At 38.3% G+C, this 21,731-nt stretch overlaps 1 protein-coding gene across 1 annotated transcript in view; it reads right to left on the bottom strand.

The window, feature by feature from the left end:
* COL24A1 (collagen type XXIV alpha 1 chain) overlaps positions 1 to 21,731 on the bottom strand; it is a 118,401-nt gene that overhangs the window by 68,744 nt on the left and 27,926 nt on the right. Inside the window, exons 9-19 of the mRNA XM_041483470.1 lie at positions 21,041 to 21,094; positions 19,821 to 19,865; positions 18,042 to 18,095; positions 17,282 to 17,326; positions 12,382 to 12,435; positions 9,958 to 10,002; positions 6,026 to 6,079; positions 5,890 to 5,934; positions 5,444 to 5,497; positions 4,769 to 4,822; positions 3,082 to 3,135 (exon numbers count right to left, since the gene is read on the bottom strand). Of these exons, the coding sequence (XP_041339404.1) occupies positions 3,082 to 3,135; positions 4,769 to 4,822; positions 5,444 to 5,497; positions 5,890 to 5,934; positions 6,026 to 6,079; positions 9,958 to 10,002; positions 12,382 to 12,435; positions 17,282 to 17,326; positions 18,042 to 18,095; positions 19,821 to 19,865; positions 21,041 to 21,094 (558 nt within the window). The remainder of the gene's footprint in view (positions 1 to 3,081; positions 3,136 to 4,768; positions 4,823 to 5,443; positions 5,498 to 5,889; positions 5,935 to 6,025; positions 6,080 to 9,957; positions 10,003 to 12,381; positions 12,436 to 17,281; positions 17,327 to 18,041; positions 18,096 to 19,820; positions 19,866 to 21,040; positions 21,095 to 21,731) is intronic.

Raw genomic sequence — 21,731 nt, 5'->3', positions numbered from 1 at the left:
CAATGAAAAATTCTCTCTGCTTCAGATAAAACCTATTTATAACACTCTGAAGGGAGCTATCACTCTCATTTTGGGGGGATAATTAAATGCAATTCCTAGAGCAAAATTTAACTTTAAAATATTCTGAATACATATGGAAGCCTTGTCTAATTTCCTTCACATTAACAATAAGCACTGCATGCTTCATTGTACAGACATTGTGGGTTAGAATGGTCAGATCAGCACTTTCCAGCTATCATGCCAATAAAACAAAGCTCTACAGAAGTTTCGTATTTTGGTGGTTCATTTTCAGGTGCATGACAGAGCAGCACAATGATGAAGAATCCACTCCATGACGTGTTCACTGAGTAAATGCAGTGCTTTGTGAGCAGCAGGCACTCCAGCACATGGCAGACCTGGCTCTGCAGAAACACACCCAGGAGAGAATTTGTCCTGACACTGCAGGACTCTTGCACTGAAAAATCACTTGGCAGCCAAAACTTGTCTGGCCACCCAGAAAGCAAGAAGCAGACCTCTGTCCCTCCCTCTGCCCTCCTGCCAGCAGCACTGCAGGTCCCAAATGGACCCTGGCTAGAGGTGGATGGCTTATTTCAACTCTGACCTGGTGTACCTTGGCTGCACAGCTGCAGAGGAAAGATTTAGGAAGCAACTCACTGGTGATCTGCATTTGAAACCACAAAACCCCGTGAGGAGGATCAGAGTCTGCCTGCCTGCTCCCAGCACTGCGTGCAGAGGGGGTTACAGCCTTCAGCTGCTGGAGTGCCAGAGTTACTGCAGAGCTCACATGGGAGGAAAATCAGGGACAGGACTACTCATTCTTTGCACTGGAAATGAAACACTCAAATGTGTAACTGGAAAGATCAAAGGATGCCCAGGTTCTTATTACACGTGTACCCAAAACAAATGGGGACAGGGCACATTTATAAATCCCGCTGGCTTAATGTTGGACAAAAGGAGAGAGGAGTAGCTGGAAGCAGAGTCTGAGAGGTTCTGCCACTGTGCAGACGCAGCCTTGTTCCTCCTGCTCACAGCAAAGTCCAACAAATCCCAATATAGGTTTTGGGGTTTTTAAAAATAAAATCTCTCTTTTAGAAGGCATATGGTATGGATTGTCACATCTATACTAAATCCAAAATACTCTCCCTGAACTACACTAATTCATCACATTCTTCTATTTCCAGAAACATCAAGGGAACATTTAGTATACGATAGAATGCATGTTTTCTACATGGGGTCACAGGAAGTCTGATCATTCAGATAATGAAACAGGAACAAGGAAAGTAGCCCTGTCTGACCTGCTAGCTGTCTGGTTTTGGAAGAAGAGACTTGATCAGACATATGACAGTAGGCTTTTCTTGTGGAAAAATCTACATTGTTTGCTCATACTTCATATATTTGGTTGTGTCTAAATAACTTCTGGCAACAACAACTAGTTTATTTTTGTAAGACAATGTAACTGGAGGGACACATACACTCTTTAGTTTTAAGCTGCTTATTTTAAATTCCTTTCAATATAGAACTTCTAATATCTTCAATTTGTCCAAAATCCCAGTATGCTGCTATCCTACATCCCTTCTGTTTCTATTTTGCCATATGGTGACCATATTTTTATGAAGTAAAAGGTGGAAAAACCTCTTACTTTATTTGGAACTGTCTTGCATGACTGAAGTTAAGAGAAACATTGCTCTGCAGTTTTAAACTGACCATTTTGCAGATAATTACTCAAAAAAAGTAGCTAGACACCCAAATTTTAATTATCTAACATCATGCACCTTATTTGCCTTATAGTGATGAAGTAATTCTGGACTCCTGAGCAAGGGGCAATGCTGAGCTTTTCAGACAGAAAGATTCCCGTCCATGTCTGCCCTGAGGGTAACCAGCCCATGATGATCTTTCCCCCAGACACCAAGGAGTAGCATGTCTGTCCTGGAACAAGCAACAATGAAGGACTACCAGCAGGGACAGCAGGACACAGGCCTCAAGACCAACAATGGGATTAACCTGCCTCAAGTCTCCCTTGCTGGAAGCTACGCAAAGAAATCATGCAATGAAGAGTCTGGAAAAATCCAAAATGCTGAGCCACAGAGGGTGGCAGCTGTGGACAAGATGCACACACAGGCTTTGTCTTCTGCACACCCTTTGACCAAGTGAGAGAGACTCATTCTCACAAGACTGCCTTGTGTTGCTACAATGCACTTCCCAGGGAGTTTTCTCTCAGTGAGGGCTTCTGCCTAATAGGAAAGGTAGGAACACAGAGCCTTGGTTTGAGATGTGCCTGTGTAAATGCACAAAAAAGATCATTGCTAGTATAGGTCTTCCATTCATATTTTTTTTTTAAAAAGGAAAACCCACAAACAAACAAAGAAACCCCACCACAAACCAAACAAAACCCAAAATACATTCATTGCAGGAGGCTGATTAGAAAGAACAAGCCACAATTTCTGCTTTCATCTCTCCAGCAAATACATGTGTCTGTGTATAAACATGTCTTTCTGGTACAGACCACAGCATTTTTCCTGAAAGCCTGTGGTATAAATGCAAAAAAAAGCACTAAAATGGGATAATTTGGAGACTGAGTTTCTGCACAGACTTCCACAGCACTCAGGAGTTCTTAGGAAACTTCACTTCTAGATTCAGCTGATTGGCAACACTTCCCAGGTGACTGGGGCTTATCCTCTGTGTTTCTTGTGATAAATATGCAACCAGACCTGGAAAATGAAAAATCCCATTTGTAAACATGTTTTAGTATTTACAAATGGAAGTGTGCCTGAGAAATCACATGAGCTTCATTCCAGGTGTTCCCCATAACAACAGGATTCAAGAGACAGCAAATCCTGATCACTTAAGCAAATTAAGAACTACTTTGTATGCAAAGATCCTGTACATTAATATTTTGCAGAAAAAAATGAGCTAGAATCTTTTGTACTTCATGGAGGAGCATGAATTCATCAAATATGACTGAATAAAAAGATTTTCCTAATTCAACTAAGAAAACAGTCTTTTATGAAGCAAACCCATTTAGCTCTTATTTTCATAATTTAGAACCAACATTTGATTTACTGCTACCAAGCAATTCCTTACCTCAGGTCCTTGAGGACCCAATGGTCCACGGGGTCCAGGCTCTCCAATTTTCCCCTTGAAAAAAATCCAAACAGTTAATATTTCTGATGATAATTTATTTTTAACAACAGATGGTTATGAAGATTTTAAAATCATTTATTAACAAAAAGGCCAACAGAAAAGTCGAGATGAATTTTTCACTAAATAGGAAATTTTATACCTGCCTCTCTTCTGACTTAAAACTAGCTCTTCATATCTCTTACTTTATTTGGAACTGTCTTTGAAGTCACAACAAAAAAAAAGTCAAATTAGTTTAGGACAGAGAAAATTGGGAATTTTGGGAGGAACCATATAAAAAGCCCTTTAAATATATAGCTGTTTTCACAATAAAAACTATGTTTATTAAACATCTAGAAAGTAACTGTTACAGATATTGGTTTACACACTAATATATTTTAAGTATCCAATCATAGCCAAAGAAATGGCAGTTTTGTGATTAACAACAACAAATTTAGATCCTATCCACATGTAATGGTAACTTCATTATATACAAATTTCAAGCCATCTAAAAATGGGCCAAATTTCTCTAAGTTATATCTGTTCTTCCACATTTTCACAATCTTTCTGCCGCCATAAGTAGATTTCACTTAAGGAAAATTAAGGTCTGACCTGCAAAATATTTCTCTAGTTTTTAACATGAATGACTTAATTGTAAATTCACTCTACAAAATTTCTATTACTTGCATAGTGATAGATTAATTTAGCATAGATAATAATTGCATAGATTAATTTAACATAAGTCACAAGGTTGGTCACATTCAGCTTGTGCTTAAAATCCACAACTCTTTCAGGAATTGGCCAATTCACATGCTTATCTTAAAATGAAAATTCTTGTACCTTTAAAAGCAAAAAATAGGATTTTTCCCATCGAAGCTTAAGCAAATTTGTGTAAGTTTATCGCAGGATTTGTGCTTATACTATAAATTCTATAGGACAAGGAAAGTGTTATTGAATTTAAGGGCCCATGACATTCATGAGGTCAAAGTAGGTGTACCAGTTACTGGCTTGATTGTACATAAGAAAATTTACACTGGAGGGAATATTGGCAGCTTTTAATTATAAATGGAAAGGAGACAGATATTAGCACTGAAACAGGTGAGGAAGAGCCAGGTAACCCTGTGCAGTATGCCTTATCTGCCTCAGCATCTAAAAACCCAGCAGTGCAGCAGTGGCAGCAGTGCACAGATACCTTTAAAGCTGCTAAAAATCAGTAAATACAGGAATTCATGACTACTCCCATCCCTGTGAGAAATGACTTATTAATGAGATCTCACACATTCCCTGCAAAACCAGTGACTCCAAATGGTCATCTGGAAGTTCCCAAAGCTCTCGGTGGATTTGTTTCAAATATTACCTACATGTCCATTCCCCCTCACAGTGATTGTCCCAGAATATATAATATCCTAAGCACTCTATCAAAATTTGTCACATATACTGATCTTGGTAATAAAGTCTCACATTTTAGGATCTGACTCACTCATTAACACCAGTCACTAGAAATAAAAGCAGCTTAGACCTTATCCTTTGTGCATTTTGAATTAGGTCACTTCTAGGGGATTACATGCACTGTGAACATAATCCAAAAAAGTGTCAAATAGCAATAACATCCAGTGATATACTGAGGATAAAATTTGATGTGCAAACTTACTGGGGGTCCTGGTTTTCCTCTGATCCCTGGAAGTCCTGGTAAACCAAGAGCACCCTGAAAAAAGATAGCTATTAAATACACATGAAAATTGATGTGTTATGTTGGAAGCAACAAATTGCTATACTTTGACACCTGAAACAGGCTTCAAAAGAATTCTTCATGTTGAAAATCATCTTCTAACATTCAACTTTCATCAAAAGAGTTCTCACAGGATGTGCTTTTTCAGTGACTTCTGATGTACTAGCCAAACAGGAAAGAAGATCCTTATTTATCTCAGTTTGATGATGTGAAGGAGCATGCCAGACCATGTGCTGCTGCTAACCACAGGAGGTCCAGGTGAGCTGCAGATGAGCCTCAATTGTTAAGGGAAAAATACCTTTTCCAACAGTTCCTTAGAAAGACTGAGATCACACCATAATCCTTGTTTGTTACCTCTCTGTACACACAGCTGCCAGAGTTCTGCTCGTGCAGAATTCATCTTTGTGCACACTTTCCATTACTGAGTTTTAATTAGCATAGAATTTCTTTAAAATATGTTAATACAGTGATATCCAGATAGTATTACTACTGCATTCTACTTTTATGAAGCCAACCTGCTGCATTTTAAGAGACTCATAAGCCTGATGAAGTTGCTGAAACGGGATCATTTTGTAAAACAACGCAGTTATAACTTACCTTGTCTCCTGGGTACCCCTGATCTCCTGGCTCTCCTGCAAGGCCATGTTCACCCTAAACAATACATAATTTTATACAGACATATGTGTGTGGCTTAAAATGGGGAAGTTTTCAGAAATAGAGAAAGATTAATTCAATATTCACTATTTAAAATTTACACAGATCTTTGACAATGCAAGGTGCTCCACTGAACTTTTCTTCCAGGAAAGTTTGAAGGCACAGCCCTGGATATTATTATGTTCAGTAGTTAGTGTTCTGTTCAGAAAAAAACCTTGTCTAAACTACCAGATCATGAGTCTGACATAAATTTTAAAAATAAAAGTCAGAAGACAAAAGAAATCAAAAGGAAAAAGAGAAAGTTTTGCCAAGCACATTATGCTCAAGTTTTAATGAAGGGAGCCTGAAAGAACTATGTATCTCCAGGATAACGAAAATATTTAAATCACCTTATCACCTTTCATTCCAGGCTGTCCCACGCTCCCTGGGAAACCCTGTTAAAGTAAAGAAAACATAAATCCAATGCTTGACTATAATTTGGAAAGCAGCATGAGCACCTGGCTGTGGGGTGATTAAATACCATACCGTGGGCCCTGGAATTCCCGATGGTCCACTTGGTCCTGCTGGCCCAATGTCTCCCTATCAAACAGCAAGAAAGGTGACTGCATTTGGTGAAATGGAGTAACCTGAAGACTCCTAACAGAATGTGGCATTTTTATGCACCACAGAGAGAAACCAAAATATTTTTTAGGTTAATTTCTTAGGGGAAAAAAGGGTATTGGTATCATAAGCTCTCCATGTTTACAGTTCCCAACATCATCAGCAGAAACACAAGAAACAAAACTTGCCTCTTCTCCTGTAGATTATAAATTCAAGAGAAGATCACAGTGTATTAGGCAATGCAAATTAAGAAAGCTTTCTTTTGTACTGCAGCTGCACTTTCAGTGGCCGTCACTGCTGTCCTTAGGGCTACTTAATAGCAGTTCTCTGTAGGGATCAAATTTGGCCCAAAGACATTATTCTGTGATGAGCAGGGCCATAAAAAGAGGCCTTTTAAATGGTCCTTTTACTTAATATCTCATCTACCAGTGACTTCTGTGAGTTAAAAGAAAAAAAAGAAAGAGATGTGACTCTAAATACCACGTGTACAGAATCAAACCTACGTTCCCATGGGCATGCTAACCTTTTCTGTTCTGATGTACCTTCAGAGCCCTTACTACAACTATTCTTTCTGGGATTTATTTAGGCAGTTTTATGACAGAAAAAAATAAGTGAATCACAAAAATAAAGCATCTTTAAAGATCAGCACAGCAACAGCAATAATATTAATGAAAAAGCTAAACATAAGACCTGACTCAGAATAGTTAAAAGTATATTACGAAGGTAGAAGTCGATCTACTTTCTGCCACTTCAAGCTTGGGAGGAAAAAACCCCAAAAAGATAATGTTATGTCTCTGTGGCTACACAGAAATTTAACAACACATACAAATAAAGAAATCATTTGCCACTTGCTGAGAGTGATATGGAAAAGATGAGATGCACATCTATGCATTTCCAGTTAAGCACACACTCATTCTCTGGAGACTCTTTCAGCAACCACATTCTTCTGCAGCCACCATCAGACTTGTGGCTCAGTGAAGAAAAAGCAAGACCAATCACTTAGTTAGTGTCTTAATGGTGCTTGGCAGAGCTCCCAAGAAAATTGCCACTCTGCATTGCTTTAGCCTTCCATGACTGCTTAAATGATATATTCTGTCATGCTAGCTGATCAAGGAAACTGTTTTCATTGCTGTCTCTGAGCTGTGCTACACATTCTAGGTCAGCAAGGCATTTATGCATTCATGGTACTGAATGTTGAAATGCACATTATGGTAACAACAGCATTGATTGGAAAATCACAGAGGGATACTGAGCTGGGAAATTTAGCTTACAATAGCAACAGGAAGTAATTCCAAAACAACTTTACAATATTCAGGTTCATTAAACACCTGCCACAGTCTCCAAATACATTGAGTGACTTAATTAACAGCAAAGAATGGGAACTGCACAAAAAATAAAACTGAAAAAGTGTTGAATTAGTTAGTCTGTCAGGTTTTTTAATCATTCTCCACCTACAACAGCCTTGCTATATGTTAAGATATGCTTATCACTTTGGATAAAACTTACTGATCAATAAAACCTGCAGCTACATAAAGTGTACATTTTCCAACATTTCCATGTGACAAGTGAAACTAAAACCAAATTGCTTTTTCCAGGCAAAAAGACAAAATACCAGAAAAGCAAAATTAATTGTTTCTTAGTATTAAGTGGGTTTTTCAAAAGGAAAAAAAAATTAAAAACCAATTTGGGTATCTAGCAGTGAATTTTCTGCAACTCTTCATCTTATTAAAACATCTTATTAAATCTTATTATGGCCTTGCTAAGTCTTGAAAGACTGACTATTCAGCCAGTCAAAACTCTGAACATGACAACAGCTTTGTATATTGAAAAAAATCGTGGATGGAAGGAATTACTGGACTCAGCTTGCTGATGCTGCTCATTTTGCCATTGTTCTCATGAACAAAGACAAAAATAAAACTAACTCTTGACACTGATCAGCTGGGCAAGCTACTTGAATTAATGCTTTTGATTTCTGCCAGAAAAATACATTTAATCCCATGTTCAATACTGCATCTTGTAGTAGCATAGTGTGTTATTATTGACTAAGTATTTTAAAGCAAACATTGAGGGCTGTAGCTCTTCACTCAGTTTTGGGTGCCCATCAGCATCTGCCTGGACAAGAGCAGGCTGAGGCCAGGGAGCACAGACCCACTTGGAGAGCAGGGCTCGCTGAGGACAGGGCTGCTGGGGTCACCTGGAACTCCCCCAGGGCCTTGGTGAAATTCTGCTGCAGATTAAAGAGTGCCATGGTCCCTTGTAAAGAAACTCTGGAACAGAGCACAGCTCTTCCAGTTATCTAACTGTGAAAGAGGAAACCAGACTAACCCATACCCTGGAAGCATGAGAAAGAGTCCCACACATAAACACAAGAAGGCCACTAAAATGGAAGTCACACTCTAAACAATTGTTAATTTTGTGCTGTTCAAAATCTAAAATCTATGCCAAATCTAAACATTCTTTTCTCCCCAATAAATAGCTCTCACTATGGTTATATTCCATCTATGCACAAGTGGCAAAAGCTTTGGACTGGTTATAGATAATTATTTTTCCATTTCACAAAAAATTGACACTCAATCTCTCTGTAAGTGACTGCAGCTCAGCAAGAAGGCACATGCAGCTTTGATCCTGCAAACATTTATGCTCATGAACTCTAGATAGGGCTAAACTGATAAGTTTTAGTCAAAATAATCAGTAACAGAATCTTTTTGAAAGTGACACATTTTTTAAAAACCTCAGGTACATTTGTACAATTATCAAAGCCTTTGAGATTAAATTCCAAAGACAGTCATGTAAGAGAGAAAAGCAAACCACAACTCTAAACAAATTCTCAAGAGAGCAAGCTCCAGCCTCATGTGTCAATTGTTCTGAAGAACACAGAAAATCATGTTTGCATGACGAAGGCTGGAAGATACAGAGGTTTCTTGACCTAGCTTTTGTTTTCACTATAGCAATGCCATAACAATCCTAATCAAGACAGCAAGGGATGACTTACAGGAATTTTTTTTTTTTTGTTATGAACATATAATTAGGAAGAGTAACAATTGAACTCAACTGTTGTGCTTCAAAGGAAAAGTAAGATGAACATCAGTGTAAAGTGTAAACTTATCAAGAATGTTTCAGATCTGCAGATATCAAAAAAACCCACAAAGCAAACACTGGAGACAATCATGGCTTTCTTAGCTCAAGTGTAAACACTTGCTATTTCTCTCTTGTTAAGAATGTGGCCATGTAGCCAGACATGACTGAAACAACATCAAGAATCAGAGGTCCTCTATGAGCAAACACATGAATTAAAAACATAAGGGAGTGAAACTACTCAGAAGGAAAGTCTTTCCCACCTTCTGTAGGACTCACAGAGCTTCTCTGGCACAATTGATAGATACAACTACTGTGTGCAACTCCACAGTGAGCATCACAGCCTTATTCTACATATATTTAAATAAATTAATATGATATTGTAAACATGATAAAGTAATTTTTCTTAGAAATTAATTCTGCTTTCAATTTGGTAGCCGTGTGCAGGAACCAATAAGGACTGCTGTTGTTAAAATGTTTGAGACCATTGCACCCTTCACACTGGCTTTAGTGCCATAAACTAGCAAATTCAGTCACTTCAAACAAAAGACCCAAACACACTGGATCAGAAACAAACATACAAATCCACACCAAGTATAGAAGTGCTCCATACTGCCAACACGACAGCAGTTTTGTAGAGTGGTACTATTCAAAATCATGGCTATCTAAAACAAAAGCTGTTTAAATCCTTGAATTTTCATAATTGCTTTTATTATTTTACAAACACACAAGACAAATGCTCTAATGCAGCCATATCAAAGTAATTATAAAAGTATACTCACTCTTAGTCCTGGAAATCCAGGAGGACCAACACCACCAACAATTCCCTTTAAAGAAAGTTAATCATAGGTTATCTGAATTTTACTATTTAAAAAGAAATCCCAGTGATAAGATAAAAGCAACCTACAAAGCAAATCAGTTTTGATTTTTACAGAATTTCCACAGAGTGACACTGTATACAGAAATATGCTCAGTATATGAGAAATATGACACTGTATACACTTATCAGCATATAGAGAAATATACTCAGTAAAATCCCTGAATTGTGGAATAAGATCACCAGATATTTGCATCATGGGAACATTTCTGCTGTTAATGTAGGAATATGAGATTTTTTTTTACCATGATACTTAAAGTGGAAGGAAGAAAAAACAATTTTTAAGGGTGAAAAACAAATTTATTAAGATTCCCTAGAAAAATAAATAAGAACACCATCTCAGTTAAACTGAGAAGGGGCTAGAACAGTTGCTAAGTCTCTTTGCCCGTGAAACAGGTATTGCAGTCCTCCAGGTCACCATGTCTCATGCAAGCTGTCCCAACACCTGGGACCTGCTACTCAGTGGATAACATTCCCAGGGCCCACTGCAGCTTGTTGGCACCCACGGGGAAGGAGAAGTTTTATGCAAGCAAAGCTAAGCCCATTCTGAAAGTGTCCAGCTGGGCACGGCTGCTGGACATAACCCAGAGGACACCTCGGTGCTCTCCTCCCTCCTTGGCTGCCTTCACACTTTCCCCAACCTGCTCAAAACTATCCACAGGGAAGCTGAATGCTCCAGCAACATCCTCCAAGGCAGAGAGACACCCTCAGGGAATTGAGAGGGTGTTGTGGAAATGAAGGATGGCATTAGCCAGCTAAGCAGAAGAAATTAGGCATGGAGACAAACGCCATTAGTGTTAAGTCAGCACATGGGATGAAATGTCTTCCCTTCAAGTTCCTGCTGCCACAGGCCTCCCAGGCAGCCCCTGGTCTGCAGTGCCAGCTCTCAGAGAGGCTCTGTAAATATGCCATTAGCATTGCAGACCCCTGCAGCTGCAGCACTGGCCCCTTGCCTGAACAAGCCCTGCAGGGTGAGCCTGGGGAGGAGGGGAGATGCTGCCTGTCAAAGAAGGCAGTAAGATCAGCAGCTGTCTTGGCAGATTAGATGGAACTTGTTTGCAAATGCTTGCAGTGAAACGGGCTTCTTTGTAACGTGCAAGTCTGAAATTTCAGACCCAGGCTTTCTGAGCTTGTTTCTATTAAAGCACTGTTCTGCAGATCTAGTGGAAAGACAATATCTGCTTTATCAGGAATGGAGGGAGACTTGGGAGTACGAGGAGGGGAAGGAAGAACTCTCCTTTTTAATATCATTTGCAAAGCAGTTGGTGACACTCAACTGCTCGGTGGGTTTTCAAGATGAAAACCATACTGATATCACCTGACATTCCAACAAGGGAAGCTTTGCCTTAGGGACCAGAAATGAGTAAGAAATTTTTTCCTGTGTTCCAGAATGTTGACACCAAACATTGATAACCCATCAGCAAAACCCATGTAAGCTTTCTAAAATAAGTTTCTAAGATGGGTGTCAAGGCAGACCTTCAAAAAAGAGAGAAACTCTGTCTAGCTGATGACTCTGCTGCACATCAGAAACATCTTTAGGTGCAAACTGACAGTAGTTTCCAAAGGAGCACCCAACAATGCAAGATTATTTAAATCACCTACTCTTTTACCCAGCACTTATTGCTGCTCTCTTCACTCGCCCAAAGCCTTTCACTGGTTTCTGACACCAAAGGAAAGCTGAGTTTGGAGTCTGCAGCCAGAGTTTCCCTACAAATAGAGCAAAACAGTAAAGCTCCCTTGAGGGCAGCCTGTGAAGTGAGGTGACTGTGCCACAGGCTGGACACCACGCCGCAAGGGCACACACTGCCAAGGACAAAGCTCTCACCACACTGATCACAATGCACTAAATGACAGGCTAGCATAACTGTGTTCAGTACCTCTTCAAAGGATGAAATCAACTATCAAATGCACAAGCACACAAAAGCTGGGGTTTCACATGCAGGCCAAATCCTATTTTGTTAAGGTGATCTTAGAATAGTGGTTTAAATAAACAACACAAAGTCATAGCTAATGCAAGAACTTTGGAAGACAGAACATTCATCACTCATGCAATGAGGACAGCAAGAGATCTGATTCTCAAGGTAGTCAGCACATGCTGCAGTGGAAAATGTGTGCTCTCGGTAGCTTTCTGAGTATTTTCTTCCTCTTTTTTGTACTTATTATAGTAGTTTCCTAGCAATTTCCATGGGAAAGTTTTAACAGTCCAAAATTTTCCTGGGGACTTCAAGACATTTCTTTCAAGGCAAAAGTCTCCTTTAATTTTGGAGGAGAGTTAGCATTGAGTTTTACAAATTTTATCATGTTAATCAACACACAATTCAGTACTTACGGGACTTCCATCTGGACCAGGGGGGCCTCTGTTTCCAAAGTCACCTGGAAAACCCTAAAGCAGAATAGAAAATACCTGTTCTTCATTATTCAAGACAGGAAAGGTGGTCTGAGGACTAAATCCCTCTCAATTTGGGGAATTAAGATACCATAAATAGATTCAGGGAGTGTGATGGAGGAATGGGAAAACCAGAAAGTTTCAGCTACACAGTTCAAATAAACAGAATAATGATATTTGTTGGCCTCCTAAAGTCATCAGCTCAAAATGATACAACTATACGCAATGGACACACAGAAAAAGCATACAATTGAATTACTTTCAGAGCAATATTAAACAAGTATTACTTGAATTGTTTTCTTGGAGCCTGTTTTCTTATTTCTTAACTCTTTTTTCTTTTTTTTTTCCTGTTAGCTTCAACATTCACCAAAACATCCGTCCTTCTTTCCTTAACTCATCCCCAAATATTAATGGTTGACATCTCCGTATGAGGTCTCATATTCATTAGAAATCAAAATTTTCATCTTTCTAACCAATGTGAACACTTGTCTTAGTCTGCATCTAGACACTGAAACAATAACTCAAGACATAGTAAAGCCTCATTTATTTTATGAGAGTTTTGACTTCAGAGACACAAGTATCAGAACAGGAAAGAAATCTGATTTGCCGAGTCAAGCATTGAAGCTTAAAACAGAATTTCCATTTCTTGCTTCAGAAAGAAAATGGAATGGAATTCCACCACTTTACTGGCTCTAATCTTCCTTCCTTCCTGTTAGGGTTTTGAAAATTGCTTTACTTCTTTCAGATGTTGCCCACTGCAGAAGCATATAAGTTGCTGGGGAAAAGTTATTTGATTTTTTGTTTGGGCTTTTTAGGGAGAGTGGGGGTGGGAGGGTGGTTTTTAAATTAATTTTTATCTGCTTAGTATTGCTAGGCAGATCTCACTATTTTACTAGAAGAGCCACATGTAGCTAAGTAGAAACTCATGCTATTAGTTTGAAGCTGTACCATGAAATATTTTCATGATTGCTATATATTCACTGTATGAAATTAGGAGAAGGGAGGTAGTGCAGATAACTGAGAAGTCAAAAGCATTTTTTAGCCACAGTGTAAAGTCTATACAGGAGTTTACCAGAAAACTTGCAAAATACTAAGCTGGAAAGGGATTCTACCTGGAAAAATCCAAGCTATGGCAGGCAAACCAAAGAGACTTTTCTTGGAATTGAAAAATGTCACACGGTATTACTGGAGTTTTGAGATAATGGAGAGATGCACTGGCCTCAAGAAATCAGAAATTATCTTCTTTGTATGTTCAGTGTCTTTTTACCTCTCCATGTGTATCAGAGCAGTACTTGGAGGCATTAACCTTTCCCCTCAGTAAGACCATGTTCAAACCTGCTGCAGCTCCAAGGTACAGCTCATTTGGCCTCTCAAAGCTGCTTTGTTCAGAGAGCATCCACACAGCTGCCCAGCCCAGGACTTGCTGCAGCACTGTCTTTCCTCAGTGGAATGGGGGGATCTACATCATCATAAAATAGTATTCCAACAGTAGTCAGGAAGACAATATAAAACTGTGTCAAGGAGATGGAAAAATCACATCATAAACAAAAGAATTTCAAGCACTGCTTAAGCCATATATGGCTTCAGTAACAAGCCAAACTTTTCTAAAAAGGAAGGCAACATTTTATGCATGGATGCACACTGCCAAAATATTTTGAAACAACTATTAATTATCATCATGCATGATAATGTGAAGTAATCTGAGACAGTCTTCTGTAACATCTTTTGAGCTGATTTTAGGTGGAGATATTTTCTGCTTTCTCCTGTTAATTCTGAAAAGCTAGACACAGGAATTCCTCTCACTGCAATGAATTTTTTGTTCAGCATCTGATCACAGAACTCACAAATAAGAATCTATAGTTGTAAGATCTGACAATACAGGCCTTCATATTTTTGCCACCTTATAATTTAAAAAGTAGAGGTCCTTAGGTAATGGTCAATAAAGCAGATTTAATTGATTCTGAAGGTTGTACATCATTGGTCATTTTTTCCCCAGCTGTCAAAATGTGTGTAAAATTTTACATATGCAAAATGGATATTTGAGAGTGACTATGTTGTTAAAAGCTACCAACTAAGAGGATGAAGCCAAAGATTAATTTATGACCCTTTCCTAAACAGCATAATTGGGTTGTACTGCCTACCATTGGTAGATGTTGGAAGAGGCAAAATTGTCATAACACACATGCATATTCTTTTGAAACTACAAATGAAGCCCCAAAGGGGAAATGAAGGATGCTATGGGACAGTTTTACCAACCACACAGAATCACAAATAATACAGCACAATCCCAGCACAGCAAGTTACAGAAGTGACAGATCACCCACAGTCACTGCAATCACATTCTCAACAGGAAGTGTTTTTGAACTGATACTGAAAAATCTATCCTAGTAAGTAGAAAAATGAATCAAAATGAACAGTCACAAAAGTATAAAACTGGAAGCAATATAATAAAACTACTGTGCAACAACTGTTTTATTAAATCAATATTATCATTTAACATTATTGTTAAGCATACAAAGGATGATTATTCATAACTTTAACATAAAACAGAACCTGAACTGTTTTTACAGTTACAATGGACTTGATTACTGAATTCTTGGTAAAATTTACAAGGTCTGCTCTGACACATTAACTACTGGTTTTAACTAATCACAGATAGAAGAGAACTATATTAAAATCTTCCCCCAAATAAAAGCAAAATGCATCATGCTAACAGGACAGAAAATGCATTAGAAATACTGCAGAATTAGCCAACAGAAGGAAACTGAACACATACTTCTACCATGAAATATTTTCTTTAAATGATATTGTACGCAAAACAAATATAAAATTAAAATAAATCCTCACTCTATAGATTCAGGCAATTTAATATTTTGTTCCATTTCAAATATGCCAGAAATGTTACAAATATAAACAACTGTTCAATAAACCTACTAAGTAGCAGCATTTTCTCAGTTATAAATGTTTACAATTCCTTGCACGATTCACTTCTATACTTTAAAATTGCTTTCCAAAAATGAGATTATACTTCAGCTCTCATTTCTTTCAAAAAGATCTCTGCCAATCAGACAGGGTTTTTATTTTCTCAAGTATTATTAGGGACAGTTTTGTCCAAAAAAATAAGCTGCACCCTAGAACAAAAGGTGAGGACCCTGACTTCAGGCACTGTAGAATTCCCATGCCAAATTTCTTTTAGTGACAGTGCCCTGCCCCAAAGCATTGTGAACTCTAGGGCACTGTGCCAAAAAACGTTGTCATTTCAGCTATCATTGTTTTGGGGGTTAGAATAACATGTCTTCTCTAAGCTTGTGATCCAGCAAAGTACTTCAAGCCAGGTTCCCATGTGATTGCTGTCCTGGCTGGTCTCCACATTAGTAGCCTTTAGTCAAATAAGTACTTTATAGATCATAGAAAGGAATTGGAATGAACCTTGGGATTGAGGAAATTACAACGTTACAAAGAAATCAGAACTGAATGAAGGGAATCTCAGACATCCTGCAGAGGTGCTTTTCGCGCTCTATTCACCTATGTGAATCCTCTCTGAGCAGATTTATACAAACAAAAGTCCTTGCAGAACGTAGCCTGGCACCAACAGAAGCTCTGCTCTTACTGTAAATGGAGAATAAGTGCTGACCACAGCACCAACAGCCTGCTGTGGGCTGGGACAAATCCGACAGAAACCACGGCACTGGCAGGCAGAAGCCTCAGTGAAACTGCCACAGACTGATGGCAGAAGGCAAAATGTGTTTCCGTGTACTCTGCTGTCACCTCCACTTTCTATGTCACACTGAACATGAGCCTTTGATTCCCATCCAGGTTCTTCTCCCCTTTAAACGCTGCATGTGACTCAGGGGCACAAGACACTGCCAACTTCTGCAAGGGATCGATGGCACAGGGCCCTTCTCACCCAGCACTCAGATGCAAAGAGTAGCATTTCATCCAGATTATATGCAAACTACAGGATGGTCTGACGGCAGCTTCAGAAAGAGCAGTCTATAGACTTAGTGCAATTTTGCTTGCCTTTCTTTATATCAAAGCAATTCTTGTAGGCTAGTGACTTTTTTTGGCTGGTGTTAGATCACACAGAAAACAAAACACAATTAAACAGAATCCTCTACATACTCCATAGCATGCATCAAGGGCCTAATGATGATCATCATGCCACTGCTGGACAAATTTGTTCAACATGGTAGATGAAAATCATCTGAACTGCTGAGCACAACTGACTGCACAGCTGGAGAGCCCTATGGTGTTTTCCAGTCTCAAACCACAAGAAAGTTAAAACTGGAAACTCCTGGATAGCTTCAAAGACCTAAAATAATATGGTTGCAACAGAAAACAAAGCATTTGACATTGAAGACACACCACAGGAAATATGTAAACCTTGATAATGTTTACTTGGCAGACTTGTGTTTATTCTCAGCTGTAGAAATACATGTTAAGTAGAGGACGGCTTTAATTTACTACAGTCCAGAAATATCAGACATTAGAAGGAGCTGATTTTCATCCAAACCAACACCAGACTTATGAAGCTTGCATCATATCTGCACCTCATGCTAATGCCAATTTTACAGAATATATTTGTGTGTTTCTGTCACCTTCTAACCTTCCTCCTAGCTGATATCAGTAACCTGCCTCAAAGCTCACAGTGATAAGTCTTCCACACTTTAGTGCTTATAACTGCACAGAATCTGCAGCTGTGAAAAGTACTAACTGAAAGTGATAAAAAGTCATTTATGGACAAAAATGAAACTAACATTTTTCAGCTGATTAAATCTACAGAGTCAATTCCAGGTGTATTTACACTGGCAGCAGGAATTGTAATAAGTATTAGAATCTTTACCTGTCTCCCTTTAGGACCTCTTTTTCCACGGAGGCCTGGGATACCCTGAGAAAGAAATAACCCATCATAAATAGATTTTCTTTTCTTCAATACTTAAATTCAAGTAATTAAACCTGCATTTGATTGGAAAAAACACAGTGTGAGGAGCACCATTTAGAAAAAAATACAAGAAGTGTTTGAGCAAAGCATCACAGAGCCAATGTCCTGGAGCAGAAAGATAAACTTTGTCTTTCCTGTGGCAATGCCACAACAATTGTGAAAAAAGCCCTTGTCCTGCTTCCGTCACAGTACATCTCCAGACAGCCTTTTTGCTCAAGTGCAATAAGAAAAGGCTCAAGCAGAGTGATAGAGATTAACATTTCCATGGCTGGTTCTACTGCCAAGATCATCCAACAAGACAAAAGACACAAATATTAGTTATTGTCAAAAAGAAATTGCTTAAATGAGAAATATTCATTCACACTTTGCTGAAGAAAAAAAATAACCCTAATCCTTGCAGCTGTAGCTTAAAGTGAAATAATACCTTACAGCTACTCCCCATTTTACTTTAGCACCAAGGCATTTCATTGATTAGACTAATTGGGTATGTCCTCTTCATCTTATTTTCTTCAAATCAGTTTTCATTTTAACAAAAAAAAAAAAAAAAAAATCAAAAACCAAATGAATGGTTAAACCTTGTACATTTTCCTCCAATTTAATATATATTGCATTACCATACAAACATCAACATTTCATTAATGTTTTGTTTTGTTAGCCCTACCCTTTCTCCTTCAGGTCCTGGTTGTCCTGCCACACCTGGAGGTCCAATGAAACCCTAAAAATGCAAGAACAGTGCTTCATTTCAAGGCTGCTTGTCCCTCAGTACTGGCCAGCTAGAGCTCATGACACAGGAAATAAATTCAGGCTCATTTGAAACTATCAGTGAAGCTCTAGAAATTCAAATGTGACTAGGATTTAATTTCTTGGAGGTTGATGACTTTTTTTTTTTTAATTATGGAAGATGGTACCTACCATGGCATCCAGACCTAAGGAGAGTAAGGAAAACAATGGCACATCTACTTTCTACAGTTACAAGAAACAGCTGAGAAGCAGAGCACAGTTTGATTGCAGGAATATTTTAAAGCTAAAGCTCTAAAGATACTTCCTATCATGTTGATAAACACCTCCAAGGCACAGGAGTATGTGTCAAGAGGGTTGTGTCATCATTTTTACTGGGAGTTACTTTTAGAATTCACACACAAGATTTAGCCTTAAGGTGTTTTCCCCTAAAATGACTCCGCATTGGCCATTTTTAGCTTTGTGTAAACAGAGAAGCAGTAACTTTCAGGAAATTGACTGGGATCACTTATGTCTTGTTCATTGAAGGGAGAACAAGTCAAAATGCAGATGAGAATCTGAAGAAAAATAAACTGAAGAAACATAAATGAAACAATCCCTGAGGGTGCAATATCTGTTGGCACTTGATCCTGCCAAACTAATTTTTCCCATCACTGTAATCAAAAGTGGCATAAAAAAAAAAACATTCCAAAATCCCCAGACGTGTTTGAGAAGCTGCTGCAGGTAAAGGCTTCTAGTAACTACACTAAAAAAAACAAGACAAAAGCAACTCTTGCAACACAGTAAGATGATATTAATTGATACTTGAGAACACAATGCACTGCTGAGAAACCTGTACATGAGCTGAGGGCCTGAAAACACCCACAAAAAGCCTCCTTCCAATCCTGGATGCAAGCAGCAACATACAGGTTTCTGTAAACCTGTGCCTTCTCCTTGATGGTGAGAGTCAGTGTGAAGAAATACTTATCCATGCACAAGCATGTGTAGGCATGTTCATGTGTCTATTCACAGAAAACTAACAGTAAGATCACCCACCCAAAAAAAAACAAACCAAAACAAAACCAACAGACCCACAACCCTCAAAAAAACCCAAACCACAAAGAAACAGAGAAAGAGCATGATAAAAGACACACACAGAGAAAACCCCAAACCAGCCAGGAATAAAAACCAATCTATTTTGCTTCCAAGAATAACCAAAACCAAACCTTGGATGCGTGGAGCATTAAGAACCTTCAGTGCCTGGGATACATATAACTATGACTGAATCATTCTAAAATCTCAAGATCCCTTTCATGCTTTTTATGTGACAAGACTGTTTCCTTTTATCCACTTCTGCAGCTGTTACAGATTGCAAATGTCAGATCTGTCTCCCTTCTTGACAGCCTCCATGATGGAAATAAAGCTTCAGGCCTGAGAAACATCCACTCAGCCCTCACAGCCAGCATGGCTTTCTTTTCTCTCCTGCAGGCAAGTGAGAGGAAGGGCAACAATGGAAAACTGCTGCTCACCATGGGAAAAAAATAAACTCTTGCACATATGTTGAAAGAAGCTCTGAGTTTTCTCATTTGTAGGTTCTATAAAGGCAGCGTGATTCTGCAGGCACACAACTGGCACAGCTCAGTTAAATTCCTCACCCCCTTTCTTACTTACTGTATGGGTAAAAATAGACATGGATATCAAAATGCTTAAGATGCTTACTTACTCTTACTCCTTTAGGACCTGGGTTACCTTCTGGTCCAGCTAGACCCTGTTACAAAAAGACAGAAGTTGTAATTTTAAACAACCAGATATGCTCTATGTAAAAGAATTGGAACAGCACTTGTTAACTGTAAACTGGCAACACAGTCTTGAAATTTTTAAGATTGAAGAAAGTGTCATCAAGTACTCCCCTGGGACTGTATTCAGAAAGGTCTCCCATTAGAGCATGGCTGAAACATAGATCATGACTGAAACTTCCATTACATTAAAGTTATTTCTTCTGGGAGAATTTTTTTTTTCCAGACACATTGATCAGGCATTACAGTGACATAATTTCACAGGATTTTTTATGAACTTTTGTATTTGGACACATTTCAACTACATTCAAGCTAGTGTCAGAATTGCATATGTGGTCCAAATGCTCTAAACATTTTATGTGATTCAACACAAAACATTATCATCCATTACTCTATAAAATATTGTAAAGGAACTTCGAAATATATAGTCACTGCAAACTTAATCCAACAATACACTGAAGTATTGGTGAAATTCACCCTTTAAGCAGATACAAAATCACAAAGTCAGTTGTTGCCAATTGGCTCACATACCTTTACATGAGGAAGATGCTGAGCATTTCTACTTTTTATCTTATTTGTATTACTGCACTGAGGTATCTGTTACTTTATACATAAATCAATATTTATATAAGTACTTCTGTGTAAAGAAAGTTGCTTTCTGGCTTTATTGGTTGTCCTAAAATATCCCAGTGGGGAAAAAAACCCATCAAACTTTTAACATTCCCCTTTCCTAAAGGACTGAAGAAGTAAACAGCAGTGAAATAAACACATTGGTGAAAAATCAGGAGGAACAGGTAGTTTCCTACTGCCTCTGGACTTGAAATACAAAGAAGATAAACCACACAGAACCACATGAGTTTTATGAAGGGAGTGTAAAGTATTCAGACATTCAGTTCTTTGGTAATGCCATTTATATACTCCAGAAAGGAACAGCATCTAACACATCCAAGTTTAAAAGGCATGAGACTCAACATTCCCTCCAAGCCACTATCAGAGAAAGAGGTTTGTTTCAAAGAAAAAAGACAGGATGTAAACAAATACATTTTTACAATCAGTAGTTTCAAAAGAGTTAGATATGGTACTTTTGAAAAGAGTAATTGAGAAAAACAAAAAATAAAATGCAAAGACATTTGTATAGTTACTGCACCTGCCTGCCAGGGTAACCAACTGCCCCAATACTGCCAGCCATTCCTGGAATTCCCTAAGTGGAAAAGGAAAAAAGAAAAGGAAAATAAACAACAAACATGTTTAATGTCATGGTTTGGAGTCTGTTCTATCATTTCTCTTTTAACATCTACTGGTATGACACAGCTTAAGCACATGGAAAAATTACTCTTCAAGCAAGCTACACACAACACCCAAAAACTGACTCATGATACATAAGAACTCTGCCAATTTCAGTCACATGTCCTTTCAAAAGTGTCTAAGATTTTGTGAAATAAACAGTGGACACCTTATTTCCATAATTCAAACATAATTCAGGAGGGCGATAGGAGGCAATGAGGTAATTGCACTGGTCTTAGATGTATTTGAAACAAATACCTTAAACTTTTCATTAAAGAATCCTCGTGTCCTTACAAAGCCAATTTTTGTTTTGTTTCTTCCAGAATCAGGTCAATATAGCACTGGATAAAACATGAATGCATACAATTGTCTCTACATTCCTCTTCTGATGTCAAGAATCAACTTTTTTTTCCCCCATTAGTTATCTCTATCTCACTGATAGATTACAGTCATCACAGAAATCATCCTGTGAGACTGTAATAAAAATCAGCACTCATACAGTTAAGGTTTGGGCATAAAACTCAGGAAAGTCATGAATGATGTCCTTGAGTTTT

The sequence above is a fragment of the Pyrgilauda ruficollis genome, unplaced genomic scaffold (genome assembly GCF_017590135.1).
Source record: "Pyrgilauda ruficollis isolate IOZ18807 unplaced genomic scaffold, ASM1759013v1 scaffold6, whole genome shotgun sequence".
In the NCBI taxonomy this organism is placed as follows: Eukaryota; Metazoa; Chordata; class Aves; order Passeriformes; family Passeridae; genus Pyrgilauda; species Pyrgilauda ruficollis.
This window is presented reverse-complemented; position numbering and strand designations above follow the sequence as displayed.